The 27215-nt window shown below is 51.6% G+C and overlaps 1 protein-coding gene across 1 annotated transcript in view; it reads right to left on the bottom strand.

The window, feature by feature from the left end:
• Window positions 1–27215, bottom strand: part of LOC141572941 (cadherin-23) — a 314361-nt gene that overhangs the window by 98625 nt on the left and 188521 nt on the right. Inside the window, exons 10-11 of the mRNA XM_074339566.1 lie at window positions 8419–8531; window positions 6660–6848 (exon numbers count right to left, since the gene is read on the bottom strand). Of these exons, the coding sequence (XP_074195667.1) occupies window positions 6660–6848; window positions 8419–8531 (302 nt within the window). The remainder of the gene's footprint in view (window positions 1–6659; window positions 6849–8418; window positions 8532–27215) is intronic.

The following is a 27215-nucleotide window of genomic DNA, read 5'->3' as shown; positions in this document are numbered from 1 at the left end:
GGATAATAAAAGCAGTTACAATTTAAGGAGTGCTTTTTATGGGCTAGGCACTGTTCTAAATACATATATTAATTCATTTAATCCTCATAACGGCTTTATGAGGCAGGTGCTACTATTGTCTCCATTTGCAGAGGAGAAAACTGAATCAGGGAGGATACCTGAGTCCCCTAAGGTCACACAGATCACAAGTGGCAGGGCCAGGATTTGAAGCCAGTCGATGTGGCTTCAAAGCCCTTGTTTTTAACCACTCCAGCTGCTTTTCTGTCCCCAACCTGAGAAAGGATGCTCCAGGTGGTATCAAACAGACAAACTCCTGAGCAGACTGAAAAGGCTGCAAGGAGATCAGGCCCACAGAAGTGCCAGGCCCGGCCCCTCTGCCCTAAGCGGGGAGCAGGGGCAGCTGGAACAAGTTCAAGGAAGGGTTTATGAGCAAATGTGGGGGGCAGGAGTGAAGAGGGAAGCTCAGACAAAACCCTCCCCTCCTCACCTAGGTCCTCTTGGACCAAAAGAATGATAGATGTGTAGGGTCTTAATGAAGACTGACCGGCCCATGGTTTTCCAGCGGTAGACACTGCAGCACAGAGTGGGGACATGAGTTGCTTAGAATCACTGTGTGTGAGGAACACAACTGCGATGGGACCTGGCTTCTGTGTTTTCTCTACCACCTTCTCTGGGCAGTCAGGGTAGGTCTGGCAGCAGAATGCTGTGGTCAGAGTTCAAAATCCTGGGCTAATTTTAACTTGGGAGATCCTCTGTCACAAAGACTGAAGGTGGCCATTCAGCGTCCTCCTGACACGAATACTGAAGGCAGTTTCTATGGGACTTTTCAGGTTTCATTATAAGAGCCTAGGGTGCTTGGCTTCTGTAAACACCTTAAGAAGAAAATGGCTAAACTACAAGAGAACCTCAAGTTAGACACCAGAAAGCACCTGCTGGCAGGAGGAGGTGGACAGGGAGACGGGAGAGTTTTCTGTGTGGGAGACTGCTGCCTTTCCCTGCTTTCACCCTTGGCCCCTGACAATCCATTTTCAACACAGTAATCAGGGCTCCTTAAGAAAGACGACTTCCAGCATGTCAGCTCGCCCTGCCTCCCCACTGGGCTCACACTAACAGAAAAACACCTTCTGGTGGCCTGCAAGGCCTGGCCTGGCCCCTGTGGACGGCTGCAGCCTCATCCCCCACTGCTCTCTCAAGCCCCCCTTGCCAGCCACATGAGCCTCCTTTCCGCTCCCTGAAAATGCCAGGCGGTTTCCAGGGACCTCTGCCCTTGCAGGGGAGCACCCACTGCAAAAATGTTCTCCCTCCACAGCTCTGCGTGGCTGCCTCCCCCACACTGTGTAACCACTGCTCTAACAGCACCTCCTTGGAAGGCCTTCTGTGACCACTGAGTTGAAAATAGCCCCCGACCCCAGCCCATCACTCACTGTGTCTACTGACTTCTTGACATTCGTTTCCACCAGCAATGATGCTGGTGCTTATTCCTCCAGCTTCCTCACTGGAGTGACACAGAAGCTCTTGGAGGGCAGGGGCCACATTTCAGCACTATCTCCCCAGTGGCGGGCACAGAGTAGGTACACAGTTTGTTGAGTGAATGAATGTGTAATCCTCCCACCTGTGTAAATTTCAATATCGTCCCTCAGAAAGGTGGTGGTGGGGCAAATCAATGGGGTCTGAAAGCCATTCTGATACTATTCCAATTTCCAGAAGCAGCCAGAACCAGGCAGAAGAAGCCTCTCTTGGGGGATACTGGCACCCCAGTCCCCACTCCAACCCTGATTCTCTGAAAGAAATGTTCTCAAGGACAGCAGCAAATATGTTCTGAGGAGTGGTGGGTCGGAAATGAGATAGAAATAAAATGGATCAAATGCTCCCAACTCCTGAGACAATCCAATGTACACTAACGGTACTTCTCCTGACTGGCGGGCGGATACGAGGAACTGTCAATTTTCAGCTCTCTGAGTCAACTGGGAGTGGTCGTGTATAATGCAAAAGCAGTATTTAAAAACAATATTAAAAAAAATAACTTTGCTGGGATTTCTAAAGCATCCAGAGGCGCGAATGGTCTCCCACATTCCCTGCCTCCCTCCCCCGACCCTGCAGAGGCAGGATACAGAACACAGATAACCCACTGGCATCTAAGTAGTAGGGTGGTTTTTAGGACAGAAAATTCCAACCATCGCAATAACCTCACCGCAAGCAGATGGGAAACCATGACAGCCTGGGCTGGCTCAGCTGGAGGTAGGACTGGGGAGGGCTGCAGGCAAGATCAGGGGAGGAAACGTTGACCAAAGTGGAGAAAACACAAACACTGTGTGGTGGGCAGGGGGTGGGTAAGGAAATGATGGAATCCGAGAGGGCAAGTGCGCTGCTTGCTTCCTGCGGCTTCCCAGAGCCCCCGGGGAGGAGACAGGAGACACACCAGCATCCAGGCACCGGGGGAATGCAGCTGCCACAGCCTTTAATTTGAAACTCAGAGATGAGCTCCCACACCAAGGCTGACTCCTGGGGCCTTTGCCTTGAGATTTTTTTTGTGTGATTTGCATTACAACCATCTATTTGCATCTCAACTGTCACACTGTACAAATGGGTTGTTGTTAGTTTCAGCCCACCCCATCCCTTCCTTCCCTGGCTTCTGTGAGTTTTCTATAGCTGGGCAAATGAAAAGAAATTACTCCGAGAGACTTGACAATGAGGATGGAGTCCTTGGGAGATAGAAAGGGCCTCTTTCAAGCACCTTTGTTGTCTTGAATGGTTTGGCAGAGCCTGAGGTTCAGTAAGAAACTGAGTAGAATCTTAGATCTGGAGGGGATGGCAGGCAGTTAGTCTTTGTGAATGAGATTAGCATCCTTATTAGGAATGACTGCCACAAAGTGCTGCTGAGAGGTTAAACTGCTTCCTCCTTCCCTTTCTGTTTCCCATCAGCACCCTCTACTGCCCCACAGTGGACTTTGAGGTCACCTTCCTAAGCAAACTCAGCCGGAATTGGGCTTCAGCACAGGGCCCTGCCTGCAGATCAGTTTGTATCACTGCGTCATGGAATCACGCTTTAACTCCACCAATACTCATTTCCGCAGCACTTCCCGAGGGCCAGGCAGAGTATGAAGCACAGGGTTACACTCTGCCTGTGGCTCACTCAGTCTAATCCGGAGATGGGTATGAGTAAGATCCTCACACTAATAGCTGCAAGATCACAGTCATGGTCAGCATAAGGGAGAATCACGTGGTTTACAGAATCTGTGACACAGGGATTTCAGCTCTCATGCTCCCTTTCTTCCTCCAACTTTGCTCAACGAACGCATTTTTCTGCCGCAATGAGCAAATCCAGAGCCACCTTCAACCCAGACACAAATCCCAACAAGCGTATTTTCCTATCAGAAAGAGAACTGGGAGAAATGACAATATAAAGAGAAATCTCTTACAAAAATTGCCTGATTTCTCTTTGAGGGTCCCTGATTTCCCCCAGATTCCGGACACTTGATCAGGCTCCAGTGCCAGTGGCCTCTGTCTTTTCTGTTCCTGCGGGCAATGCGGCTGAACGCACCAGCCCGGGAACCTGGGGCCTGACTCTCAGCATCCAAGACTGGGCCTTGGGAGCATTTACCTGTCCAGATCCGAATTCCTCTGGAGTGTTGGAGGGGCGAGAAGAGTTGGGAGATACGAAAGAGCAGGGCAATTTAGAAAGCAATCTGTCCCTCCCTCTTATTTAGGAAGCAGCCTACGACCACGTCTGGGGTGGTTTGGGTGCAGCTCTCTCTACAGGGAGCCTGGAGAATGGCCCAAATGACCTCGGAGGGGGCAGTATGGGCTTTGGGGCTGCCAGTCCTCGTGGGTAGTTCTCTTGCTGTACCTCACGGTGCCCTGGAGAAGTGGGACCCCGTGGAGGAGGCCAGTTCTCTATTGTCAGAGACACTGGCCAACTCCCTGGGGAAACAGTGGCATGGTCCCTGGCAGGGCTGAGGACCATGTCTGCAGTGGGCATGCTGATGCCTGCGCCTGGGTGGGGAGCGATCACTAGAGGAAGCCTGGACCCAGACACCCCTCGGCATGAAGCCTGGACCCAGACACCCCTCGGCATGAAGCCTGGACCCAGACACCCCTCGGCATTCCTGCAGAAGCTTCACACGGGGCTTCCAGCAAAGGGAGCCTGAGATAAAACCCAAGGAGTCAGGGTGACCTTGAAATCCCCCAACGGACCGTCGCTGTGAGCAGGGCGCTGGAGGTTCTGGCCCTGCCGGTGGCAATGCTCCCTGGACCCCTCTGGTTAACACGTGGGTGTGGCAGGCACCCCCAATGAGTCCTATGCACAAAACATCTGATCTCCCTGCCTCCCAATACTTGTTGGTATCCTCTGTGGCAGACACAAACAGAGAGCTGCTTTCCCACATCCCACAGCCTTCTGGCTGTGAAATGGGGCACGCAGCTCATTGTGGCTGAGGGGCCTGCTCTGGGAGGAAGCAGAGAGGAGCTGGTGCTTAACCTCCCAGCGGTCTCCTCCCTGCCGCAGTGACTGAGGGAACTGCAGCGTGTGCACCTGCGTGTCTACACAAAGGGGGTCTCCCTGCCCACCTGTGCCAGACAAGCAGTCAGAGTGAGAACTAAACTTCTGTTTCAGGGGTCATTTGTTACTGCAAGAGAAACTGACTGACACATTTTCCTTCTATTTCTTTTTTACACAGATGAGCAAAGTGGTGCTTAGAAAGGGTCAATGACTCACCCCAGGTCACAGAGCTAGCAAATGGCAAGGATGGACTTGAACACAGGCCCCGTCTGACTGCAGAGCTTGGGCTGTGAACCACGACACAAGCTGCCGCCCGTCTGGGATACCTCGAAAATGACGCCTGAATTCCTTGGCTTGGCACTCAAGGCCCTCCAAGGCCACGTCCCAGCCGACCTTCCCACCAGCCTACTGCACAAACCCTGCAGCAGTCGCATGGGTCACCGCGTGGCCCCTTGATCCACTTGCAGGTTTCTCTTTCTGCGCCCCCCTGTGGCCCACCGCCTGCCCTGCCAGCCCTCCTGCGCTCCTTTTCATGATCTAATTTACACCCCAAGGCTCAGCCCTAGTCCCCTGTTACCACAGAGCCTTTCCTGATCTTCCCAGTCTTACTCCCCCTTCATCAGCGGAGCTCGAGAGCCCTCCCTGCCTGGAGTCACTGGACCCGGGACCCACGCTCCGGTACCAGTGCCTCTCTTCTCTTGGGTGTTATCATTAGCATGAAACCAAGGGTGGGACACTCTTCGGAGGTTCTCATTTACACAGCAGTCTCTAAGAGGGTGCTGCACTCCAGGGGACACAAGATGACCCACGGGGGCATGAGAACTTGTTGTGATAGCTGTTTATCTCCACCTTTTCAACTTTCTGCATTCTTGTATATGTTTTAAAAGGTACACTGTACATTTGCGTAAACACACTTGGCCGCTTGGGACAGGGACTATGGGGTATACTTGCAGGACTCCCTCAAGGGGCCAAGTACAGATCCTTGTAAACATTCCTGTACACAGCAGGTGCTCAGCACATACTTTAGTTATCTCAGACAGATGGGTATGGAATGACTTAGCAGGGGATGGAGGCATGTACACATGTACACATGTACGTGTACACACACACACACACACACACACACACACACACACACACACACACTGACCTGCCCTCGTGGCCCTGAGTCCTTGAGGGAGACCACATCTGGTTGAGAGAAGCTGGCAGGAGATGGGAGTGATGTGGGAGGAAAGTTTGCTGAGCAGTCAGAGTGGAGAGGGGCAGGAGGAGCGAGGAGGAAGCCAGGCCTGGAGCAAGGCCAGTGCTGGAGCCCAGAGTGAGGAGTAATTGCAGAGAAGGACCTCGGGCTGGGAAACCTAATGGAATTCCTGAGCAGAGTGGGCCAGGGGAGCGGCAGTAACAAATAGATATCCTGTTAACGACTGTGGCTATGACAGCCAAGGGAGATGGGGCAGGAGGAGGGGTCAGAGGAGGAGGCAGGCTGAGCGGGTGTCATCGGATGGAAGCCTGTCCCATCCAGGCCTGGCCCATGGCCCGATATGCAGGGCCTGACAGGGCTCACAGGGGCTGCAGCCTGGCCCGGACCCTCCTCTCTCCTGTCCCTCTCGAGCTCTCCCTCACTCATGGCCCATGGCTCTTTCTTTTAAGACTGGCCTCAGCCAGGCAGGCCCTGAAAGGGGATGAAGGTAGCCCCTCTGGAGTCTCCTTATAGCCTGGGATCCCTTTGAAAGCACGTAGGATTCTTGCGTGGAAAATGTGGGATCATTATTACACTGAAAGCGGGAATAAGATTTTCTTCCAAGGTCATTATTTATACAAGAGCCTCTACCTTTTAAAATTTCTATTTTGATGCTTTATAGTATACACACTAGATTAGTAGAACAATCATGTATATAATTTCTAAATAAGCAACTACACATGGGAGGTGTGTGCTCAAAGGTCTCTTGAAGGGTGTAGGGGGTAGTGTAAAGTTTAGAGACTACTGGTTTTTGGCAGCCGTACTTATCCTCAGAACACAGCAGGGGAGGGGTACAACCAAGTTTGTTTCTATTTTATAGATGGGGACCTGGAAACCCAGAGATACCTGGTGTCTCTCCCAGGGTTGCTCAGCCAGGTCAGGGTGGTGGGTCTGGATGGCCCATGTGTCCCAGGGACTTACCTCGTCCTTGTCCACCACCTGTATGAAGAGGGGGAGGGCGAAGCCGACCTGCGCCAGCTCAGTGATGGCCACGCTGTACTCGGAGCTATTGAACTCTGGGGCATTGTCATTGATGTCAATAACCAGAATGTTGAACGTGGTGGTGACGGTGGCATCGGATGGGGTGCGGTCATCATTCAGCTCTGTACCCTGCAGATAGAGGACAAACAGCCCAGGATGTAGGCAGCCATAATCACAATAATAGCTATCATGTACCAGGGCTGTCTTAATGCCAGACACAGCGCATTTTGTGAATTATCCCATCTCATCCTCACCACAACCCCCGGAGGAAGAATCTATCACTAGCATTCCCATTTTACCTATGAGGAAACTGGGGCTCAGAGAGGTTAAGTAACTTGTACAAGGACACACAGCCAGAGTGGGTGTCAAACTCAGGCAATAGGATTCTAGAACCAAGGGGATGAAGTGGGGTAGGGAGGATGAGACAGATCTGGAGGCTCATCAAGGGGCAAAGGGAGAATCTTTATGCAATTTGACAGATGAAGAAACCAAGCCCAAGAATTTTTGTGCTAGCATGTAATTAAGTCTTAATTCAGCATCTCCTATGGATTGAACTCCGTGCTAGGCACTGTGAGAGTCTAGATTGGACTCAGGAATAGATGGACTCAGATACCTGGGTACCCAGTCTCTGGACCAGAGACCCCAGACCCCCAAATATCCATTCCCTGTTCCCACCCCAACCCTCTGAACCAGAGTCTGTGGGCGAAAGGCCCAGGACTAGGTATGTTTCACTAGCTCCCTAGGGGATTTGGATTCGCAGCCAAGTTTGGGAACTTACGCTCACCTTTTACATAAAGATGGACACACTGAGCTCAGGGTCCCCACAGTGAATTAGTGGCTGCCATGGGACTAGGGAGCAGCTCTCTCCCATTGGAGCCACCCCCTCCATAGGTAGAGAGCAAAGACAGGAGGGAGGCTGATGGGGGCCCAGGAGCTTGGCGCTGAGTGGGGGACAGGTGGTGTTAGCAGGCCCTCTCCCAGGTGCACAGCAGGTGGAGAGGAAGGAGCCAGTAGGTGAGAGGAGACTAGGTAACCCATCACTGCCCCAGGCCTTTTCAAGGTCAAGGAGAGCAGTTAAGAGCCAGGCTGGGCTGCACCAATGGAAGGGCTCCTTCCCAGAGCCCCTCTCCTCAGGCTTTATGCCGTCGCCTGGCCTCAATCGATGGCTGGGGCTGGGGAGGATCCCTGTGGCCCAGGCAGGATCCAGACCTGAAATGGGTTTCCCAGGGAATGGCTCAGCAAGTCATTGATTTTAATTAAAACCGGCCATGAGTGGCAGGTGGCTGTAGGGGCCGGGGGCTGTGGCTCCACCACGCCTTCTCGTCTTCTCGGGTGGGAGCCACTACAGCTGACATATCTCACTGCTGTAGTTGCTGTTCCTAACAAGATAATAGCCCCAGGGAAGCCGTGAGAATTAGAAATGGGACAAAACCCCAGAAATGGGGTAAACTTAAGAATCTGAGGTAGCTACAACTTGGAATGAAAGATAACAGTACGGACCACAGAATGAGCACCTACTGTGTGCCCAGCAAATGCCCCTGACATGGCCTACACCTGATACACGTTGGCACGAGCCCTGGGAATCAGCACCGGGTGAGAGAGCGAAGTGATGTGCCTCCTGGGAGCTTCCACCATGGACACTTCTGGAGGCTCAGCTCAGGCTTCCCCGCTACTCAGAAGGAGGTCGCCCGGCTCGTACCTTCACCGTCAGGATAAAGCCGTGGCTGTACAGGGGGTTCTCCCGGTCCAGTATGCCATTCAAGGTCAGGGCTCCACTGATGTAGTCCAGGGCAAAGATGCTATTGGTATTCCCTGCAAGAGAGAGAAGTATTCCCGTTGTGACTGGGGTCAGGGCTCCTCTCCCGGGCGTTAAGGACCAGTTAGTGACTTAAAAGGGAAGTGGGCTCGAGGAGGGATGGAAAGAGTGCTGGGTACAGGGCCCCGGCCGTGGACAGCACTGCTTCACAGAATGAGACTGTTATGCCCTTTCCTTCTTCTTCCGCTGTCTCTGAGGAGAGGAGAAAGTCTTGGTTTTGTGCTAATATGTCTGTAGCCCCTCTCTAACACTCATTTGTTTTCCTGTGTAACAAAGAGAGAGCGAGCTTCAGGCGCACAGCCTCCAAAGGGAGCAGCGCTCAGCTAGGACTCAGTAACAGCGACAAGCGGAATGTGGTGTCCCCCCAGAATTCATGTGGTGAAATCCTACCCTCCAAAGTGATTGTGTTAGTGGGTGGAGCCTTTGGGGGGTGATGAGGTCAGAGCCCTCATGAATGGGACTTGTGCTCTTATAAAAAGTGAACCCACAGAGCTCCAGGCTGGCACTCTGAGCTCAGACTTCCAGCCTCCAGAGTGGGGAGAGAGAAAGTTCTGTTGTTTATAAGCCACCCAGACTGTGTGTGTTCTAGCAGCCGAATGGACCTTAGCAGTACCTTGTTGTTTCCTCTGTGCTCATTTTTATGGTCGTTTTCTATTCTGTTCTAATTTTCTATTTATGGCAGTGAGGCAAAGTTTCCTTTTATGATAAATATATGTGAAACACCTAATTCAAATTTAAGAATAAGTATTTAAGTACTTATTAAAATGTAAAATACATATATTTCAAGTACTAGCAAAAATCATCCGCAAATGACACTGGTTCAGCCAGAGGTCTCTGTATCCCCACCCCTCTCTGCCCCACCAACTTCATTTTATGGTCTCCCCTTCAGGCACCTCAGGTTCCCCAAATCACCATGTGCCTTCCTGCCTCCTGTCTTTCAGTGTCCACCTTCCTCTTTTGGCCTTCCCTTGCCCGCTCCCACCCAGTGCCAGGGCCCCCCCCCCCATTCTTCCCGGAAGGTGCTGACCCCTCCATGCCCCCAGGCAGTAGCCATTGTTCTGTCTGTTCTCCAGTGGCTTCCCGCGCATCCATGGAATCTTCCCACCTAGCCTAAAAGTCCCGACGATGGGGGCCTTTTACGACTGTCCCTCAAGGTCCCTGGCCAGTGCTGGGCACCCACTGGCAAGCATGTTCCTAAAGGATGGCTGCTCCCAGCCCCCCTGGCCCCTGTAATTGCCTTTGTGTCCTGCGTACAAGCTGTGAGTTCACCTGCTCACCTGGCAAAATGCCATCCCAAACCCTCCTCTCTTTCTCATGAACCAGTGTGTTGGTTCATCCACAAACTCACTCACTCACTGCCATCCGTTCACATAGTCAGCAATCCCCTGGGCAGGCTGCCCTATGGCCAGGCCCTGTGCTTGGCATTGCGGGGGCACAGATGTCACTCTGCCAAGGATTCTGACACTGAAGCACTTACAGCCTGGTAAGGGGACTTTGACACCCACAAGAATCAGCATCTCTGAGTTCACAGCAGAAATGAGGCTATTCACACGTGGGAAGAGTTAAAGAAGGAAGGCTTCATGGAGGAGGTGGCACTGATTCTGTACACCACTGTCTAGCTGTGTGACCTTGGGCAACTTACCCCCTGTGTCTTGGTTTCCTTATCTGTAAAATGGGGATAATAATGGATCTACCTCATAGAGTTATGAGAATTAAATGAGTGTGAAAATAAATAAATACATAAAATACATATACAAGTGTGTGTATATACCCTGTTTCCCTGAAAATAAGACCTAGCCGGACCATCAGCTCTAATGGGTCTTTTGGAGCAAAAATTAATATAAGACCCAGTATTATATCATATTATATTATATTATATTATATTAAAGATCTTATATTATAGTAAAATAAGACCGGTCTTATATTAATTTTTGCTTGTGTGTGTGTGTGTGTGTGTGTGTGTACATACATATATATGAAATGCATACATATGTATGTATATGTCAGCTGAGAACAGTTCCTGGCACAAAATAAGTACTCAGTAAGTGCTGTTTGAGCTGGGCCCTGGAGGACCAGCAGGACCGGGGAAAGGGGTAGATGGACACTGATTCCACAGGAGAGAACTAATGCCCGGCCTTTAACACACACAGGTGGACACCAGGATGACCCGTGGAAGCTGCACCTTCTTGCTTCTCCCCTTCCCCACCTCTAAAGGGATCTGCATGAAGTAGGGGCTCACATCAGCTCTGGGATTAACCAGGGAAACAGCAGAGGGAGACAATGTCCTCTTGTAACTTCAGTCTCTGGACAGGGGCTGTTCTCGGCCAACCCCGGGCTGGTGGCCCGTGCCAGGCGGCCTGTTTCCACCTGGTTGGTGGGTAGAGGCCTGCTCCCACCTGTCCTCCCAGCCTGCTCCCGGATTGGCTAAAGCAGGGAGAGGCTGCTGAGGATTGTGGAGCCCGTTCCGGTCTCAGGTCACTCTCAGACTGTGGGCTTTGGGGACTCGGACATGGGGCAAGGCCAGGGAGGGGACATCCCTGCAGCCTTTGCCTTTCCTAAAGCCTCCTCCCGTGGCTATGGAGAAATCTGGGTACCTTCCTGCTGTGTTTGTGCAGTGAGGAGGGCAGGGCCACAGGGAGGCACATAAATGCGTGAATATAGGAAGTTTCTTTAGCTAGGAGTTCTGCTGCTGGGAAAACAAGAGGATGCATGCTTTCATCTGGTCGTCATTAGCTGACCCGTTCCACAAACAATTACTGAGCTCCTGCAATGGACAGGGACCCATTCTTATGGGAAATGTAGCCTCAGCCAACCATCCCCATTACAGGGTGACCAGTGCTGAAGTGGGGTGAAGCACAGACGTCACAGGACCCTTTGGGGGGCTGGGTCCTCTCAACCCCTAAATGCTGAGCTGAAGGGCTACCCAGAGGCCAGACCTCAAAGCTTCCTGCTGCCCCTTCTCCCCCCCAACAAACACAGGTGTGGACCCCCCTCCCCAACCCCCACCTCCAGCATCCTACCATTCCAGATTTTCATATAATTTATTCTTTCCAATAAAGGCACCTATCAAATGTTTAACTGAATGTGATTCAATTTTTATCTTTGCAAGATTTTCCCTACAAATCATTCACACACTACAAGGCCCTTGCTGAACAAGGTGCTTGGTTTTCAGTTTGGGAAAGAGGGTTGTCTACCCTGGCACACTCCGTTGGGGCTCCCCACCCAGCACCTTTACCCCACTCATGGCCACACTGTCCATCCCCAACACAGAGTCTGTTCCCAGAACATAAAACACCCCCTTCCTCGACCTAGGCATGAGGCACCTTCTCCCACAAACCTGCAGGCCAATACCTCCCAACTAGTATGCAGTGAAACTTGAGGACCCTCCCCCAAAACACACACACACACACACACACATACACATTCTTTTTCACACATCTGTGTGGAGCTCACCTCCCAACCTCCTACCAAGTATAAATCACTAACTCCCAGGATCCCCAGCCAGAAAGGGTTACACCCAAGGAGCTGACAAGACCACCTGAGTGAGGCACAGGCTCTCATGGCCCTACTGTCACCATGGTAACGTCAGCACTCAGTGGGATGCCTGCTTGGACAGGGGCAAGAGGCCAAGGGCAGACCTCATTCAAAGACTGATTGAATAGCTCTCTCCTGCATTCAAGTTCATACTGAGCACCTACTGTGTGCAATTGCTGGAGAACCAGTAGAGAAAAGGCAAGGTTCATGGCTTCAGTCTCACGGTAAAGAGTGACGTTCATGATATAATCACACCATTGAATGTGTAAGTACTTGCTGAGCTAAGGCCCCTGACGAAAAGCAACACTGAGTGGAATAGAGAGGTGATTAAGAGTATGCCCTCTGCACGCAGACTGCATGGGTTCAGATCATGGCTCTGCCATTGGTGAGTGACCTTGGTCAAGTTACTTAACACATCTGAGCCTCAATTTCCTGGTCTGTAAAATGGGGGTAACATTAGTACCCAACTCAGAGTGTTGCTGTGAGTATTAAATGAGTTAAGACAGTGCCTGGCACATAGGAAGCTCTTAACACGATGGCCCACATCCTCCACCCTTACCCACACCCAAGGAGCCCGTGCCCAGAGCCGTCTGCCCAGTGGGAGCACTGAGTCAACCCCATCCTTTTGCCAGGACAGCCTCACCACCAAGGGCCCATGTGTACAAGTTGGCACCTGGGAGGCCAAGGCCGAGAACAAAACCTTCAGGCCCACAGGGCATCGCACCTAGGCTTGGGCCTCTATTCCCGGCATGACTCACCCTTCAGGAAGGTCACTTCCTTGCTCACCTTCTCTATCCCCCCTCTCACCATTCTCTCTTCCCTGGGGGGCTGTGAGCTTGGCAGCCACACACAAAAGTTTCTCTGCTATCCTGGAAGCTGACACCACCACGTCAGCCCTCTGGTGTCCTGACATTCTTTCTCCAAGTCCCATGGGGACTGACGGGTTAGGGGAGTCTCACTAGGGACGCCTTTCACCTGTTCAGCCCCCGTTGCTGAGCAGAAGGGCAGCTGCTTCCTTTGGGTTGACAGGTGCTGTCCTAGGTGTGTGTGGATATACCTGGTAGGGGAGGGGCTCTGGTGTGGAACGGGCTGCACCTTGAGTGCCCTAAGGCTTCTGGAAACTGGTGACTTAAGGCATTCACACAAGAGAAGAAGCAGGTCATTACAGGCCCTGCTGGTTCTCTTGGCAGCCACCTCCTCTAGAAGCTTCAAACATCAAGCTCGCTTCAGCTTTGCAAGAGAGACTGAGAGAATGTGAATCAAGTCTGCAACAGCATGAAAAGGCTGCCGGGGGGTCACAGTCTTCTTTCCCCTGTATATTAAAATGTAGTAGCTAGGTCAGACTGTGAGATGTGAGGGCGTGCGGAGCACAGAAGTGGGGACAAGGGGGGCAGGTGCTGCTCCCACGAGTTTGGGCTAAAAAACAGAGAAGCAGAGTGGCAGCTAGAGGGCGTAGCAGAGTCAAGCGAAAGGCTTGTGTTTTATCCATGGTCAAGGCGAGAGAGGGGAGGGAGTGGGAGAGGGAAACTGGATGGGGCTGGTGCAGATGGGTAGATACTGAGACTTGGGGCGCACGGAGGTGGCTCTTTCTTTGGGCTGTGGGGGGCTCCCCCTCCCACTTCCTCATTCCTTGGAGGCTGGCAGGCTTTCCCCTTCCACAGGCACCCCTCCTCCTGGCTCCTGCCAAATCTCATCAGGCCTACATCTTGTCCCCTTGTTATCTCGCCTGCAGCATCTTGACCCGGCGTGGAGCTGGATCTGGGCGCAAAGCAGTTTAGTGAGTAGCTGATGGTGCGTGTGGAACACAGGCTGATGACTTTCAATTGCTTTGTCTGCTCTGCTGGGCTAACAGCGACCGCTCTCTCTGCCCTCTGAGTTAAAGAAAAAACAAGGGCTCCCACCTCAGTCCTTCCCCTTAAGATCCAGCTCCAGTGTGGCTGGTTTCAGGAAGCCAATGCTGGAGGCTGCACCAGCTCATTCCTTTGAGCCCAGCACTGGGCTGGTACTCTCAGAACCGCCCTGTGCTGTGGGGTTTCTATGGTTCTTATGCCCAAAGAACCATGTGGCCTTGAGGAAAAGGGCTGGGGTCTCACACTTCTCTCCCCTGTGGCACCCCAAATAATGCTCATTATATATTTGTGGGATGGCCTGAAGTTTCCCTCCCCCACTACAGCAATTAGGAAGGGTCACTGAGCACTCTAGGTGGGGATATGCTTTGGGCCTGGCCTTTTGCCGGGGCCATGGGGGAAGACACAAGAACGCAGTGCTTGTGAAGAGCTCATGATCTAGTTGCACTTCGGGGCCCAAGCCTTCACCCACTCAAACGCCAGTCCTTGAATGGAGGCAGGAGGCTGGATGAGATGACCTGTGCGGTCCTGATCCCTCGCCTGGCCTCTGACTTGGTCACCCAGCGTCCCGGTCCAGGGTCAGGGACCCTCTCCAGGGAAGTGAGCAGAACTGGGATTTGCACCCCCTTCCCTCTGGTGGTCTGCCTGGAGTCTATCACATCGATGCCCAGGGGAAGACTGCCGCCTCTGCATAAACTTGCAGATTGAAAAAATACCTGGGCACCAATAACAGCTCTGCCACTTAGAAGCTGTGAAACCCCCTGCAAACCTCTAATTCCTTCGACCCAAATTCCTCATCTGCAAGGTGTGGATAACAGCTCCCAGCTCACTGGGCTGTGTGAGGATCAGGCATGATCATGTATGTAACACACCTACTGTGGTGCCTGGCACAGAGTAGGTGCCCATTTTGGTCCCCATTCCTTCTTTCCCTGCTATGCCTGCTTTCTAAATAGAAGAATCAGACCAGGTTAGTCCCACCTGCGACCCATCTCCTCCAGAACAAGCTGTCAGCTCTCCCCACACCAGTCAACATCTATTGTGCCTGGCGAAGTGTTCTGCATGCATATCTTTTTCAATTTTCCCCAAACTCGCATGAGATAGGTCCTATTATCCCCATTTTCAAGGTGAGGAAACTAAGGCACGGAGAAGGACTAATACTAGGTCATCCAGGCAGTGAGTGGCGGAGCAAGGTCCTAAACTCAGCCTCTCACTAAGTCAAAGAGCTCATGTCCTACCCAGACGCCCCTGCATTTCCCCTTCCCCGCTGCCAGGGGGAGCCCATCACTGTCCAGCGGAACCATAGAATTGTGACTGGTATAGAATCGTATCACCGTTCAATGAAAACTAAGAGTCCATCTGAGATATGGGCTTTGGGCAAGATCTTATGAATTAAAAATTGTCACTTAGCTGCCTGCTGACAAAAGGGACCAGCCTCCTGGGTGGCATCTGGACTGGCTGCATTCAACAGCTCTCTGATCAGCAGATGGCAACCAGCGGTGTGGGTTACCTCGGCTTTCAAGCAGGGGCGGAGATGCAGGCTGAGAGCTTGCTGCCCCTTCTGAGGACCCCTGAGGAGGGGGGATTAGGGCTACCCCCCGCCCCCAAAGATTTCCTGAAGCCACCTGGAGCCTTCTCGCGGAAGATCGTTGCTGGGTGCCTTGTCTTGTATTCAGGTCTCAGCTCAAATGTCATCTCCACAGAGGTCCCTCCCCAACCACCCCACTGTCCCACTCTCACCCCTGTCACTCTCTACTCCGTTATTCTGTTTTCTTTCTTTCAAAGCCTGTCTAGTTTCTGACTGTCTCTTTTCATCTGTTCCTGTGTTTGCTTTTTGTTGTCCTTCCCCACTGGAATGTAAGTCCCAGGAGAGCAGGGACTCGTGTCCCCAAGTGCCCTGCTGATGCACAAGGGTTTGCTCAACAAATGGTTTGTGAATGAATGAACGGACCGAAGCAGGGACATCTGGGAGCCATTTGGAGGCTGGGGCAAAAGCCTATGGGGCAGAATGGTACTGGGGTGACTTATGACGTCACATCACAGAGACTATAGTGCACCAGGGCCATACTGCCGCAGGAGGGGTCAGTCAGTTAGCAGTTCCCTCTCAGACCCTCCCGATGCGCCCATGGTCATATGTCTGTTTGAACTGAGCGTGGCTCAGTTAATCACAGACATTACTGTCCAGACAGGGAAAGACAACCTTCAAGTATCTCAAGCAGGTGTGAACTGCAGTCTGCTTATCTTGCAGGCATTTCGCAGAACGACAGTTTTCATCAAGCTCACTTAAACCAACAAATGATTACCTATCCTAATAAGACTGCAAATGGGCCTCTGATTAATTTGCTAATAACTGGCTCCAATTTATGAAACATTAACCTGAATAGCCAAAGATAGTAAAGCCTATTACGTTAAGGTTGCTTAGGGTCAAGCCATGCCCTCTCACACACAGCGGTGCCTGGCTCCCTGCACAGGAGGGCTTCAGACAGGCGGCCCCTCATCCTCTGAGGACGCTTTCATAGAGATCAGAGAGCCATCGGCAGGGCCTGTAGCTCCGACCAGAATCTCCCCAAATCCTGAAAAGCCTTTACTGGGCAACCGGGGGAATTTGTCCAGAGGGCAGAATCATGGACATGCCCACAAGTGCAGCTACCAGGACGCCCACCACAGTGCTGTCTAATAAGGAAAACTGGGAACACGGGAAATGTCCAACAATAGGGCATTAATTTAAAAAGTTCTGAAAGGAAGTTCGGTCAGCCACTAGAAACAATGTTGCAGAAGAGAAGCTTGTGACTTGAAAAGACAGGTGTTCAGGACATGGTTTTTTTTCAAAGGTGTCACAAAATAGCACAGTTCCTATAGGACACATCTTGTAAGACGCAAAATATATGCATAGAACTCAGAATGAAATGTTATAATAACATGTTAAGAAAGACTGTCTCTGAGTGGTGATGCCAGAACAGGCTTTCTCTGCCTCAGCACTGTTGACATTTGGGCTGGACAGTTCTCTGCTGTGGGAGATCGCTGTGTACACTGCAGGAAGTTTGGCAGCGTCCCCAGCCTCTAGCCACTACATGCCAGGAACACCCCCTTTCCCCGTGGTGACAACCAAAATAGCTTCAGACTTTGTCTAATGTCACCCAGGGAGGGAGACGGGGAAGGGTAAACATCGTTCCTGGTTGAGAACCATTGCTCTAGAGCAGGGGTGTTCAAACTGCGGCCCGCAATCCATTTTTTATTGGCCCGCAGCAAATTCCAAAAATATATTTAGTTTACTTAAATAAACCAGGTGAGGCAATACATACTTCACCTCGAGTGAGTGGCCCGGCTGTTTGTGCATTTTACCGCATATGGCCCTTGGTGAAAAACATTGAAAAAAGTTTGGACACCCCTGCTCTAGAGTCATTTCAATTTCTCCCTTTTGACTTATTTGCATGACTTTTGTCTAAAAAAAAGAAAAGTTAATACAAATTCCTTTAAAGAACAATCCCCAAAGTTCTAGCACTAGGTGGTGGGGATGGTTGCACAACATCGTGAATATACCTAATGCCACTGACTAGTACACTTTAAATGGTAAATTTTATGTTATGCATACTGTACCACAAAAAGAATCCCCAAGATTTGACGATACGTGTCTATGTGTTCTAAGTGGGTGCTACATGCAGACTGGTTGGGAAACGAATTCACTTTCTTAATTCTTCCTCTACTGGGCTATCACCCGTACTAACAACAATTGCTGAACTTAATTTTCCCGAGGACAGGGACCTTTCCTGCCTTGGTCACTGCTACGTCAGCCAGGATAAAGGAAGGAGCTTGCTCGAAGAGGAGTTGTTTGCAAGGCACTGGAGAGGCTGAGCAGCATAGGATGAAGTCTCGGCTCCCAAGTGGCATCCAGTCCAGTTGAGGAAGCAGGACATGTGCCATAAAGGTGCCCTGCCCTGCTGAGGGCGGCTCAGAGGGCGCTGGTGCAGGCGGGGCTCCTGCAGCTGGGCCTTGGAAGGCAGCATGTGGGTAAGTGCAGAGAGGGAGAGGGCCGTCCTGTCAGAGAGGCTAGCATGAGCAAAGGGGTGGAGGGGGGACAATGACTTCACAGGTGTGGGGACATTAGAAGGAGCAGAGTTCACATGAAGTGGTGTCAGGAGCCGCTGACATCAGGAGGCGGGAGCCTCAAATGGCAGGTAAGCAGTTTGGATTTTTGTCTGCTGGCAGTGGGGAGTCCCTGGAGGCAGCAAGGCATGGATGGGGTGATGGTCGTGGGAAAAAGAGTGATTACAAAGGCCATGGACTGCGGGCCCACTGTGTGTCAGGCCAGGCTCTAAGCACTTCACCTGCATCAGTCAGTTCCTCTTCATGGCAACTCCATGTGCGGGCCATCTGCACCAGCATCTTTATTAGTCCATTATTGTTATTCCCATTTTACAGGTGAGAAAACCAAGGCACAGAGGAATTAAGTGCTTTGCTTGAAGGCACACTGTTGAGAAGTGGCAAAGCCAGGACTCAAGGCCAGGCTGACCCACTTCACAGCCATAAGCTTAGTCTCCATGCCAGGCTGCTTCCGAGAGATGGGAAGACGCGCGCTTCTGCCCGCTGGCAGAGTGCTTTGCACGTTTGTTCCCATGCATGAGCTCACTGGATTCTCAAAACGCCCCCCGAAGCCGACACGGTAACCCTATTTATCAAACGAGGAAACTGAGGCTCAGTTGGGGAAGTGACACATCCAAGGACAGACATGTGGTTACTTAGTGACCATATTGGGATTAGAACGTAGGTCTTTCAGGTCTCAAATGTCCCTCATGGCTGCCGTGGTCTCTTCTGTGTAGGGCTCATGCTCCCTAGGCCCTGGGGGCTACAGGAGATGAACAAGGTGAGAACAGCACAGGGCTGTGAATCCTGGGGGCTCACCTGCCCACCTGCCGGGAGCCTGGTGACCTCCAGGGCCTGGGCCAGATGGGCCCACAGCACCCATGCCCGTCCTCAACTGGGGCCCCTTCTTGGGCCAAGGGTGGGAGCCGAGTGCCCCTGGTCTCTTAGCCCATGTTCCCTGAGGGGCGCCTGCTCTGCCCGCTGCTGCTGGGCCTGGCACACATAACTCACCTGAGGCTTGGCACTTAACAGAGCATCAGGGCTCTGGGAGATTTATGGGCTCCGATAAAGCCATCTCGATCCTCGAATAAGAAGCGTTAGATATTTGATGATCTGAAAGGCCTTGTCCTGGAAGGGGAGTGCGAGGGGGGAAGGAGGAGGGGAGACACTTAAGAAAACAAAGAGGACAGTGATCGGATGCCCAAGGAGAAGGAAACGTGAAGTGGGGTGTGTTCCGTCTGCCATCCTGGCGGGGCTGTCACCCTCTCCTCTAGTGGGACAGGCCGGGGGTGGGGCTTCTTGGAGAGTGGGGCCAGTACCCCACAAAATGGATCTCTCTGTACCAAGCACAGGTGGGGGTGGAACACAAATAATGCCCGCAGGGAGCCCACTATCTAAGGGGGAAAGACTGGTCACCCCCAGGGGAAGGACAAAGCACATGTGTAAAGAACCCGATATGAAGTTAGGAGACTCCATTCACCCTTGTGGGCTTAGGGGCCTCTCTGAGCCTCAGTTTCCTCACTGTGGGTGAGAACACCTGTCCTGCCCACAGCACTATTTGGAGATTCAATGAGATAAGGGATCTGAAAATGCTTTACAAACTGTAAAGTGCTGATACTGTCTCAGATACGTATCAAGGATGGTGAACCAGCTGCACGAGGCAGGTGGAACTAAGCAGTTCCTGGAAATGGAGGATGTTAGACAGAAAAGGTTGTGGTGAAGTGGGGGGCGGGGGGGGCGAGGTGCCGGCTGGAGGTGCACACTAAAGGCTGTGGGAAAAGAAGGGCTGCGCCCCTGAACCTTCTCTTCCAATCCTACTTCCCAGAGTCCAGCTGCTTCCCCTACATGTCACCTTTTCAGTGCCTTGTCCTGCTACTATCATGAGCATGTGGGAGACACTTTGGTACCAGAGAGCCCTGAGTTTGAATCCCAGCTTCACTACTTATCACCACGTGACTTTGGACAGGTGGCTTCACCTCGCTGAGCCTGTTTCCCCGCCTGCCAAATAGGGATGATAATAATAAAAGTTGCCTCCCGAGGTGGCTGGGAGGATTCAACAAGACATGAGCACGGAGCTGGCACAGAGCGCTGCTGGTTTCCCAAGTCCTCCCCTCTCCCCCGCCACTTTCCCTCCCAGAGCGCTGATCCCAACAGTCCCACAGCTGCCTCCGCCGCTGGCGCCAAGTGCTGTAAGTTCCAGAGTGGATGACTTTCAAATCTGTGAAGGAGAGCCCATCACACACACCTTGAGCCGGGTAATTTATGAATCAAATTGTGCTCTGTCAGGGCTCCGCGGCCCAGAAATAGATGTGGTCGGACGAGGTTCAGGGAGCCAGCCTCAGACACAGTTATCTTCATAGAAACTGGCCACCAACGTGCAGAACTGGCTCAGATGATTGCCCTTGAGGGACTCCCTGGGGGCAACAAAGCCACCCTCAGCCTGGCTCCTGCTCCTGAAGACAGGACAGAGATCTGCCTGGGGACCAGGGACATAGCTGGTGACCCCAGGCAAGTTACTTAACCTCTCTGGGCCTCAGGGTCCTCTCCTGTTAAAATAAAAAAGAAAAGAGGGGGCTTCCCTATGGCAGTGGGTTTTCAAATGTCTTTGTTTTAGTAGCCAATCCTTTCATTAGAACCCCAGTGTATAAAACAGCCCAACACAGAGCTAGCTGCCCTGGCTGAAGCACATGGAGGACAGAGGGTTGGGGGATGGGGCGTGGTGCTGGAGTTCAGCACTCTCAGTGCCCTCCTCACTCCCAGAGGGGACCCTGAGGGGTGGGGTTGGGGGCTTCAGGCTTCAGGGAACCTGGGAGTCCCCACGCACTCTTTCAGTTTTAGGGTTCCATGGTTGTCTATGAGCCAAGAAGGTGCAGGGTCTGACAGCACGCATTTAGGTCACCCGAGGACCAAGAAACTCTGACCAGGCAGGTGAGGTTCCTGAGATTCAGAGGACCAACAGGTCTTCATCTGGATCTGGGCTTTTAGAAAGAAGCAGATGTTGTAGTGGCTAGAACCAGGGCTAAGATCTCAGCATCACTCCTCATGAGCTGTGTGACTGTGAGCAAGTTGCCTACCCTCTCTGGGCTTCAATTTCCTCAGCTGTAAAAGGGGAGGGATAATACTTATTGCATAGAGTTGATGTGAAGATGAAAGCAGGTCACGCACCTCCTCAGTTCAGCACGTAACAGGTGCTTCGTAATGATCAGTTGTTATAAATTCTTTTGAAGAGGAAAGGAAACTCGGCACTCAGCACATACTATCCCGCTTTACTCTTTACAACAACCTCACTGATGAGTAAACTGGGGCGAGGCGAAACAATTTGTCCCAAGTTACATGGCTGGTAAGCGGTTGAGCTGAGATCTGAACCCACAGCCTTAGATGTCACAGCCCGTGTCCTTTCTCTGAGGTGCTCCTCCCTAGAAACACTGCCTCTAGAAGGCCCCACCAAGAAAGCCCCAGACTGTGCCAGGCCCTGTTTCCCGATGTCGGAGAGTTTTCTGGCATTGGGTCAGTGAGTCAGAGGATGACATCAAAGCAGATGTTCTGGTCAGGGAACGACTGAGGAAAAAATTACAAAGTTAGTTAAGTACAAAACCCACCCATCAATGGGGAAAACATGAAAAATCTTGTGTTCTGCTCAAAAGGGGTCAGAGTCATCACATTCACAAGAAAAGATGACAAATTTGTCCTACGGGGCAGGAGCCCCCAAACGAAAACAGGAAGGTTGGGGGTCCTCAGAGGGTGTCCCCAGAACCCTGATATATGGAGTATAAGAAGGGCCAACTTTAAAAAAGTTCTGTGGTCAAATAAATTTGGGAAACATGGAACAGGTCTGTTCACTGCAGGACTTGTCATAGCCTTTAATGTACTAATGTGCATTGTAACTTGCACAGGGTGAGGACGTGATGATGTGGTGTCTCTCCAACTTACGTGGCACAGGACCCTTGATGCAAAGGCTCTCTCAAAGGGTGGCATGGGAACACCGCAGAAATATTGCAATATTCTGCACTTTTCTAAATATTTCACTTTCAGTGTAAGGAGGGCTGCTCCCACAGTTCTCTCTCAATGGGATCTCTGAGCATTCACGTTCGATGTGTCCAGCATCAGAGACATAAAATGGAATGAAGCTTAGGACCCATCGGGCTCAAAATTCTCCTTCTCCCCAGGATAACTGAGGGTCAGGGATGGGGAGTAACTTGGCCAGCGCATCATACAGCAAATTAGAGGCCAAGTGGCCACCAGACAGGCCCATCAAGTCTGCTGCTCATGCAACTCAGTCAGATGTGGCTCCCAGGCCAGTGGTGGGTCCCCTGGCAACTTTGGGGACCACACTTAAAAAAATGAATTTTTCACTATGGAAAATTTCAAACACGCACAAATATAGAGACCAGAGTACAATGAAGCCCCAGGTACCCCCTATCCAGATTCAACAATCGTCAACCCTTTGCCAGCCTGTTTCTTTTAAACTCACCCCCAACTTTTTTCTGAAGTTCTTAGAGCAAATTGCAGTCCATCCTTAAATACTGTATATTTATGAGGACTCCTGAAATACCCCCAAACACGCCATTATCACACTGAACAAAAGGAACAATTCCTTAAGGACTCCTAAAACACCACACCACAGACCATATTCAAGTCGGGGACCCCATTTTTGAAACCACATTAGGATCAGAGGCTTTCGCCCTTTTTATTCAGTCCTCAGAAACTAAGCCTCTGAGATAACTGAAAACAGAAGAAAAAGTGCCTTCAACAGTGTCTGTCGTTTCATTTTTTAAATAAGAATGAAAACAAGAACAAAAAAGATCAGAAGCAGATATGGTGAAATGTCAACAAATGTTATCTAGGGGGGGTACCCATGTGAGGAGGGGGTGTTATATCAGTTTCTGCACTTTTCTAAATATTTCACATTTGCCAGGGATTTTATACCTGCTTCCCTGACAAGGGCAGGGATTCTGGACGGGGTATGGTGTGTGTGTGTGTGTGTGTGTGTCCATTTTATCTGGGCAGCCTGGCCTCCAGAATGTCCTCCCAGCTTAAGCATCAGCCCCAGATGTCACATTATGTCCCTCGGCCCTGGCCCAGCGCCCCACACCAAGTGGGCGTTCAGAACGCTTGATGAGTGAGCCCAGCCAGACAGGGAGGGGTGTCCGGAGATATTCCCCTCCCCTTCGCTCACCCAGGCAGGAACTTCTGCTGAATAAGCAAGAAGTAGGAGAAAGAGAAACGTCCTTGCTTTTTTGGCCGGGGAGGAGAGTCAGCAATCAAAATCTTTTCAAAACCTCTGACTATTTTTTTTAAAAAAGAGAGGCCACAGGTCAGAGTTCAGGGTCCTTCCATTGGGTCACCTCAGAATGAGTGGCCTTCTCCTTTACAGGGGTTGGGGGGCTACAGACGCCTACTCTCGTGGTAGGAAGGCACTTTGTCTGGGTAGCTCCCCAGCATAGCCAGAGGGACGGGCATCCTATTGCATCTCCACTCCAAGCTCTGTACACAGATACTTCTAAAGGGTGAAGGGAAGCAAAGGATCCTACTGGAGACAGATGCCATCTTTTGGGGGTGCTTTGCAAGCTTGAGATTCTCAGTGTGCACAGAAAAGAGGAAGTGTGCCTTTTGTGCCAGAAGCTCCTGGCACTGCCCCCGGCACCAAGCAGAGCCTCAGAGCCCAAATACCACCTCAGCCGAAGACAGAATGGAGGGCAGCCTTGGAGCTTCAGCTCCCCACCTCTGCCCAGATGTGCCCACTCTCCCTCTCAGCACTAAGCCCCAAGCAATGCCAGCTGTGGCAGTCCCAGCCTGCAGCTCCCACGTCACAAGATGACTTATGGCTTTAATTACCGAGGGCTGGGTGTGAGCCTTAGGAAGGCGCCAGCCCCACCGGGCTCAGTTCCTGTTGACAAGCGCTGCCAAGTTGGCGAAGGCGGTCCTGCACGCTGCCATGCTGTCCCCCACTCTCTGGGTGATGACCAGGCCCTCCCTTCACTTCTGGGTGCAGTTAGCCTGCCCCCCTGCCTCTCAAAGATGGGGTGGGGCAGGAGTGTGGATGTGGTGGGGGATGCAAGAAGAGCAGTTCTGAGGCCGGTCTATTAGAAAACTTTTCCTTGGGGCCAGCCTGGTGGCTCAGGCGGTTGGAGCTCCGTGCTCCTAACGCTGAAAGCTGCCAGTTCGATTCCCACATGGGCCAGTGGGCTCTCAACCACAAGGTTGCCAGTTCAATTCCTCGAGTCCCGCAAGGGATGGTGGGCTGTGCCCCCTGCAACTAGATAAACGGCAACTGGACCTGGAGCTGAGCTGCGTCCTCCACAACTAAGACTGAAAGGACAACAACTTGAAGCTGAACGGCACATTGAAAGTACAACAACTTGACTTGGAAAAAGTCCTGGAAATACACACTGTTGCCCAATAAAGTCCTGTTCCCCTTAAAAAAAAAAAAAGAAAACTTTTCCTTGAGAGTTGTGGGAGATACACAGGAGGGAGAAGCTGGGGCAGGGAACGGCAGGCCAGGCCAGTGCGGGGATCAGAACAACAACTAAGCCCCCCAAAGGAGAAGGGTGCTCACCGAAGAAGTCGGGGAGGGGCTGGACAGAGCCCAAGATGACTAGCATGACGAGCAGCTCGGATGCTCTCTCACCTGCTCACCCAGTGGCCTTCCAGCTGGTCTCCCTCTCCCAGCCCATTCCCCACCCAGCAGACCTTTCAGTGATCTTCCAAAAGCCTGATGCCGCTCAAGTTACTCTACTGTAATGTCTTCCCAGTGCAAATGGAATCATCTCCACTCTGCGTCCCTGTCTGCAAGACCCTAAAGGATCAGCCGCTGTCCAGCTCTCTGACCTCACTTCCTGTACCTAACCCTCTGCTCTCCACTACACGTGAGCCTCAGCAAACCTCTTTCTCTAATTTCTGTTTTTTTAAGTATACCCAGCTCATTTTGGCCTCAGGGCCTTTGCACGTGCTATTTCCTCAGCCTGGAATTATTTTCCCCCATAGCGCCACAAAGGCTGCTCAGGCCCCTCTCAAATGTCACCATGTCAAAGAGGTCTCCTCCAACCACTCCAGCTAAGTAGCTGCAGCTCAGTCATTTGCCATCACACACATCCACGTTTTACTTTCTTGCAAGCACTCGTTAGTCTCTAAAATTACCTTACGCATTCATCTGTTTGCTTATTTTCTGTCTTCCTCACTAAAGTATATATTCCATGAGGGCGAGTTTTATCTGTCTTGGTCATGGCTGTATTTCCAGAAGCTGGTACATGAGAGGTACCTGATAAATATTCGTGAATAATCCAATAAGCTCAAACTCTTTGTGATACAAACAGGGACAGGACAGCCCCCCAAACTGCCCAGCAAGCTCTCGGCAGAGCTGATAGTCCAAAACCTATTCCATTACCCTGGCCTCCAGGACCATGACCCCCTTTCCTCACTCTCTCTCCTTTTCTCAGGATCAGTGAGCTCCTGACCCTGCCCTCAATCACAAAAGCTCCCTTGGGAGGCAGACTCCAGGGACAACCATGGGGGGCTTTGAGGAACCCCCACCTGTGATGGACCTTGACAGTTCCCTGTAGCTGTTGCAGCTTCAGGGCAGAGCAGGTAGGGATAGGGAAGAAGTAATGATGGGGGGGAGAGAGAGATGGGGCAAAGTAGTCAAAAGAACGACCCTGGGAAACAGGTACCTCCCTCAGTGCTCTGGACTTTGGTTTTCTCATTTGTAACTTGAGAGGATAGACTGGATGATATCTGGGTCCCTGTGGCCAGTGACAGGTGAGCCCCATGAAACTGGGTACCTGGTGTTGGGAGAAAGATGGAGATGGGCAAGGGGAAAGAAGGAGGTGTGATGGTACCTGTTCTGCCCCCTCCTTCCCTGGCCCCAGGACTGCCATGGGTTCCTGCCCAGGCCTGTGTTATCAATCTCCCTCTACCTGGAGAACTCCCCTAAATGAAATTCCTGTTGGCGTGGGGCCTGTGATATAACAAGTCACTCGCTTTGCCTGGGAAATGAAAGATGATAAGGCAGAGTTCCTGGGACAGAGGTGATCTCCATAAATCTGCCAGAGTGTACTGGGGATTACTTTGTGGGATTAATTATCTGTCCTTCAAACAAAGACCTGACCTCAGCAACTGAATGTCCCCAGTTTGCAAAGGAGGGGGCATTGGGTGGTAGGGAGGCAGGCCACAGGGCGGGGCAGGCTGAACAAGCTTGCATTTTAAGATACAAGCTCAGCACTTCCCTCCTCCTGTAAGATCTTACGTGGCTTCCTCCTGCCCAACACACCACGTACGACCAGCTTCCAGTACTTTCTGTAACTTGACCCTTCTTGACCTTTCCAATAACCAGGCCTCATTTCTGTTTCCAACCCAGGGCAACCATACCTTATATCGTCTCCAAGTTACACTTTCACTGCTCAGACTTGGGGGGTTAGGGTGGGGGAGTTGGGGGGTGGTCCTGATACGGATGAGAAAGTTCTATGTACAGTGGATAGAATAAAAAGTAAACTGGGAGCCAGTTTAGGACCAACCATATGACCTTGAGTTTCTTGTGCCCTCTGAGCCTCAGTTTACCCATCTGCAAAAAGGGAGCAGCATAGACGGGGCTTGTACATGATGAGGTTGTCATGACCACTTAATGAGGCAGGGTGGCCCTATGGAAAGCATGTAGACATCAGACTCACACAGAGCTGCCACTTCTTGGCCTAGCATGACCCTTCCTGTTACATAACCTTTCTGAGTCTGTTTCCTCATCTGTGTAAGGGGGACATTGATAGCGCTTGCTGTAAGCATTAGATGCCACCTCTGGAGAAGGCCTTGCATAACATCCTTGGGTATTCCATTGACATCCTAATTATGGCTGCAAGAGAAATGGGGTCACAGCAGCTTTGTTGTCTGCTCTCACCCTAAGCCAGTCTCTTCTCCCTGCTGAGCCTACACCGCCAGGCAGAAGGCACCACTCTTGGAGCCAGGGAAAATCAGTGCTAATCACGGGAGGGCTGCCCAGAGCGTCTCCACATCTGCCAAGCACCAATTAGCTGTTCGGAGTCACAAGGGCCAGGAAGAAAAGGCGGTCAGTACAGACTTAGGTTCCTGGAGAAATAAGGAATGAGGGGGTTGATTTTATGGTGGAAACGTGGATGTTAGGCGGTCATCTCTGGGTGGAGATGGCTGGGGTAGGACATAAAGGTCCTGGATGAAGGATGTGGGTGACTCAGTGCCAACTGCTGCCATGCCACACAC

This window comes from Rhinolophus sinicus, linkage group LG07 (assembly GCF_036562045.2).
Source record: "Rhinolophus sinicus isolate RSC01 linkage group LG07, ASM3656204v1, whole genome shotgun sequence".
In the NCBI taxonomy this organism is placed as follows: domain Eukaryota; kingdom Metazoa; phylum Chordata; class Mammalia; order Chiroptera; family Rhinolophidae; genus Rhinolophus; species Rhinolophus sinicus.
The sequence above is the reverse complement of the archived record's forward strand: the minus strand, read 5'-3'. Positions and strand labels throughout refer to the sequence as shown.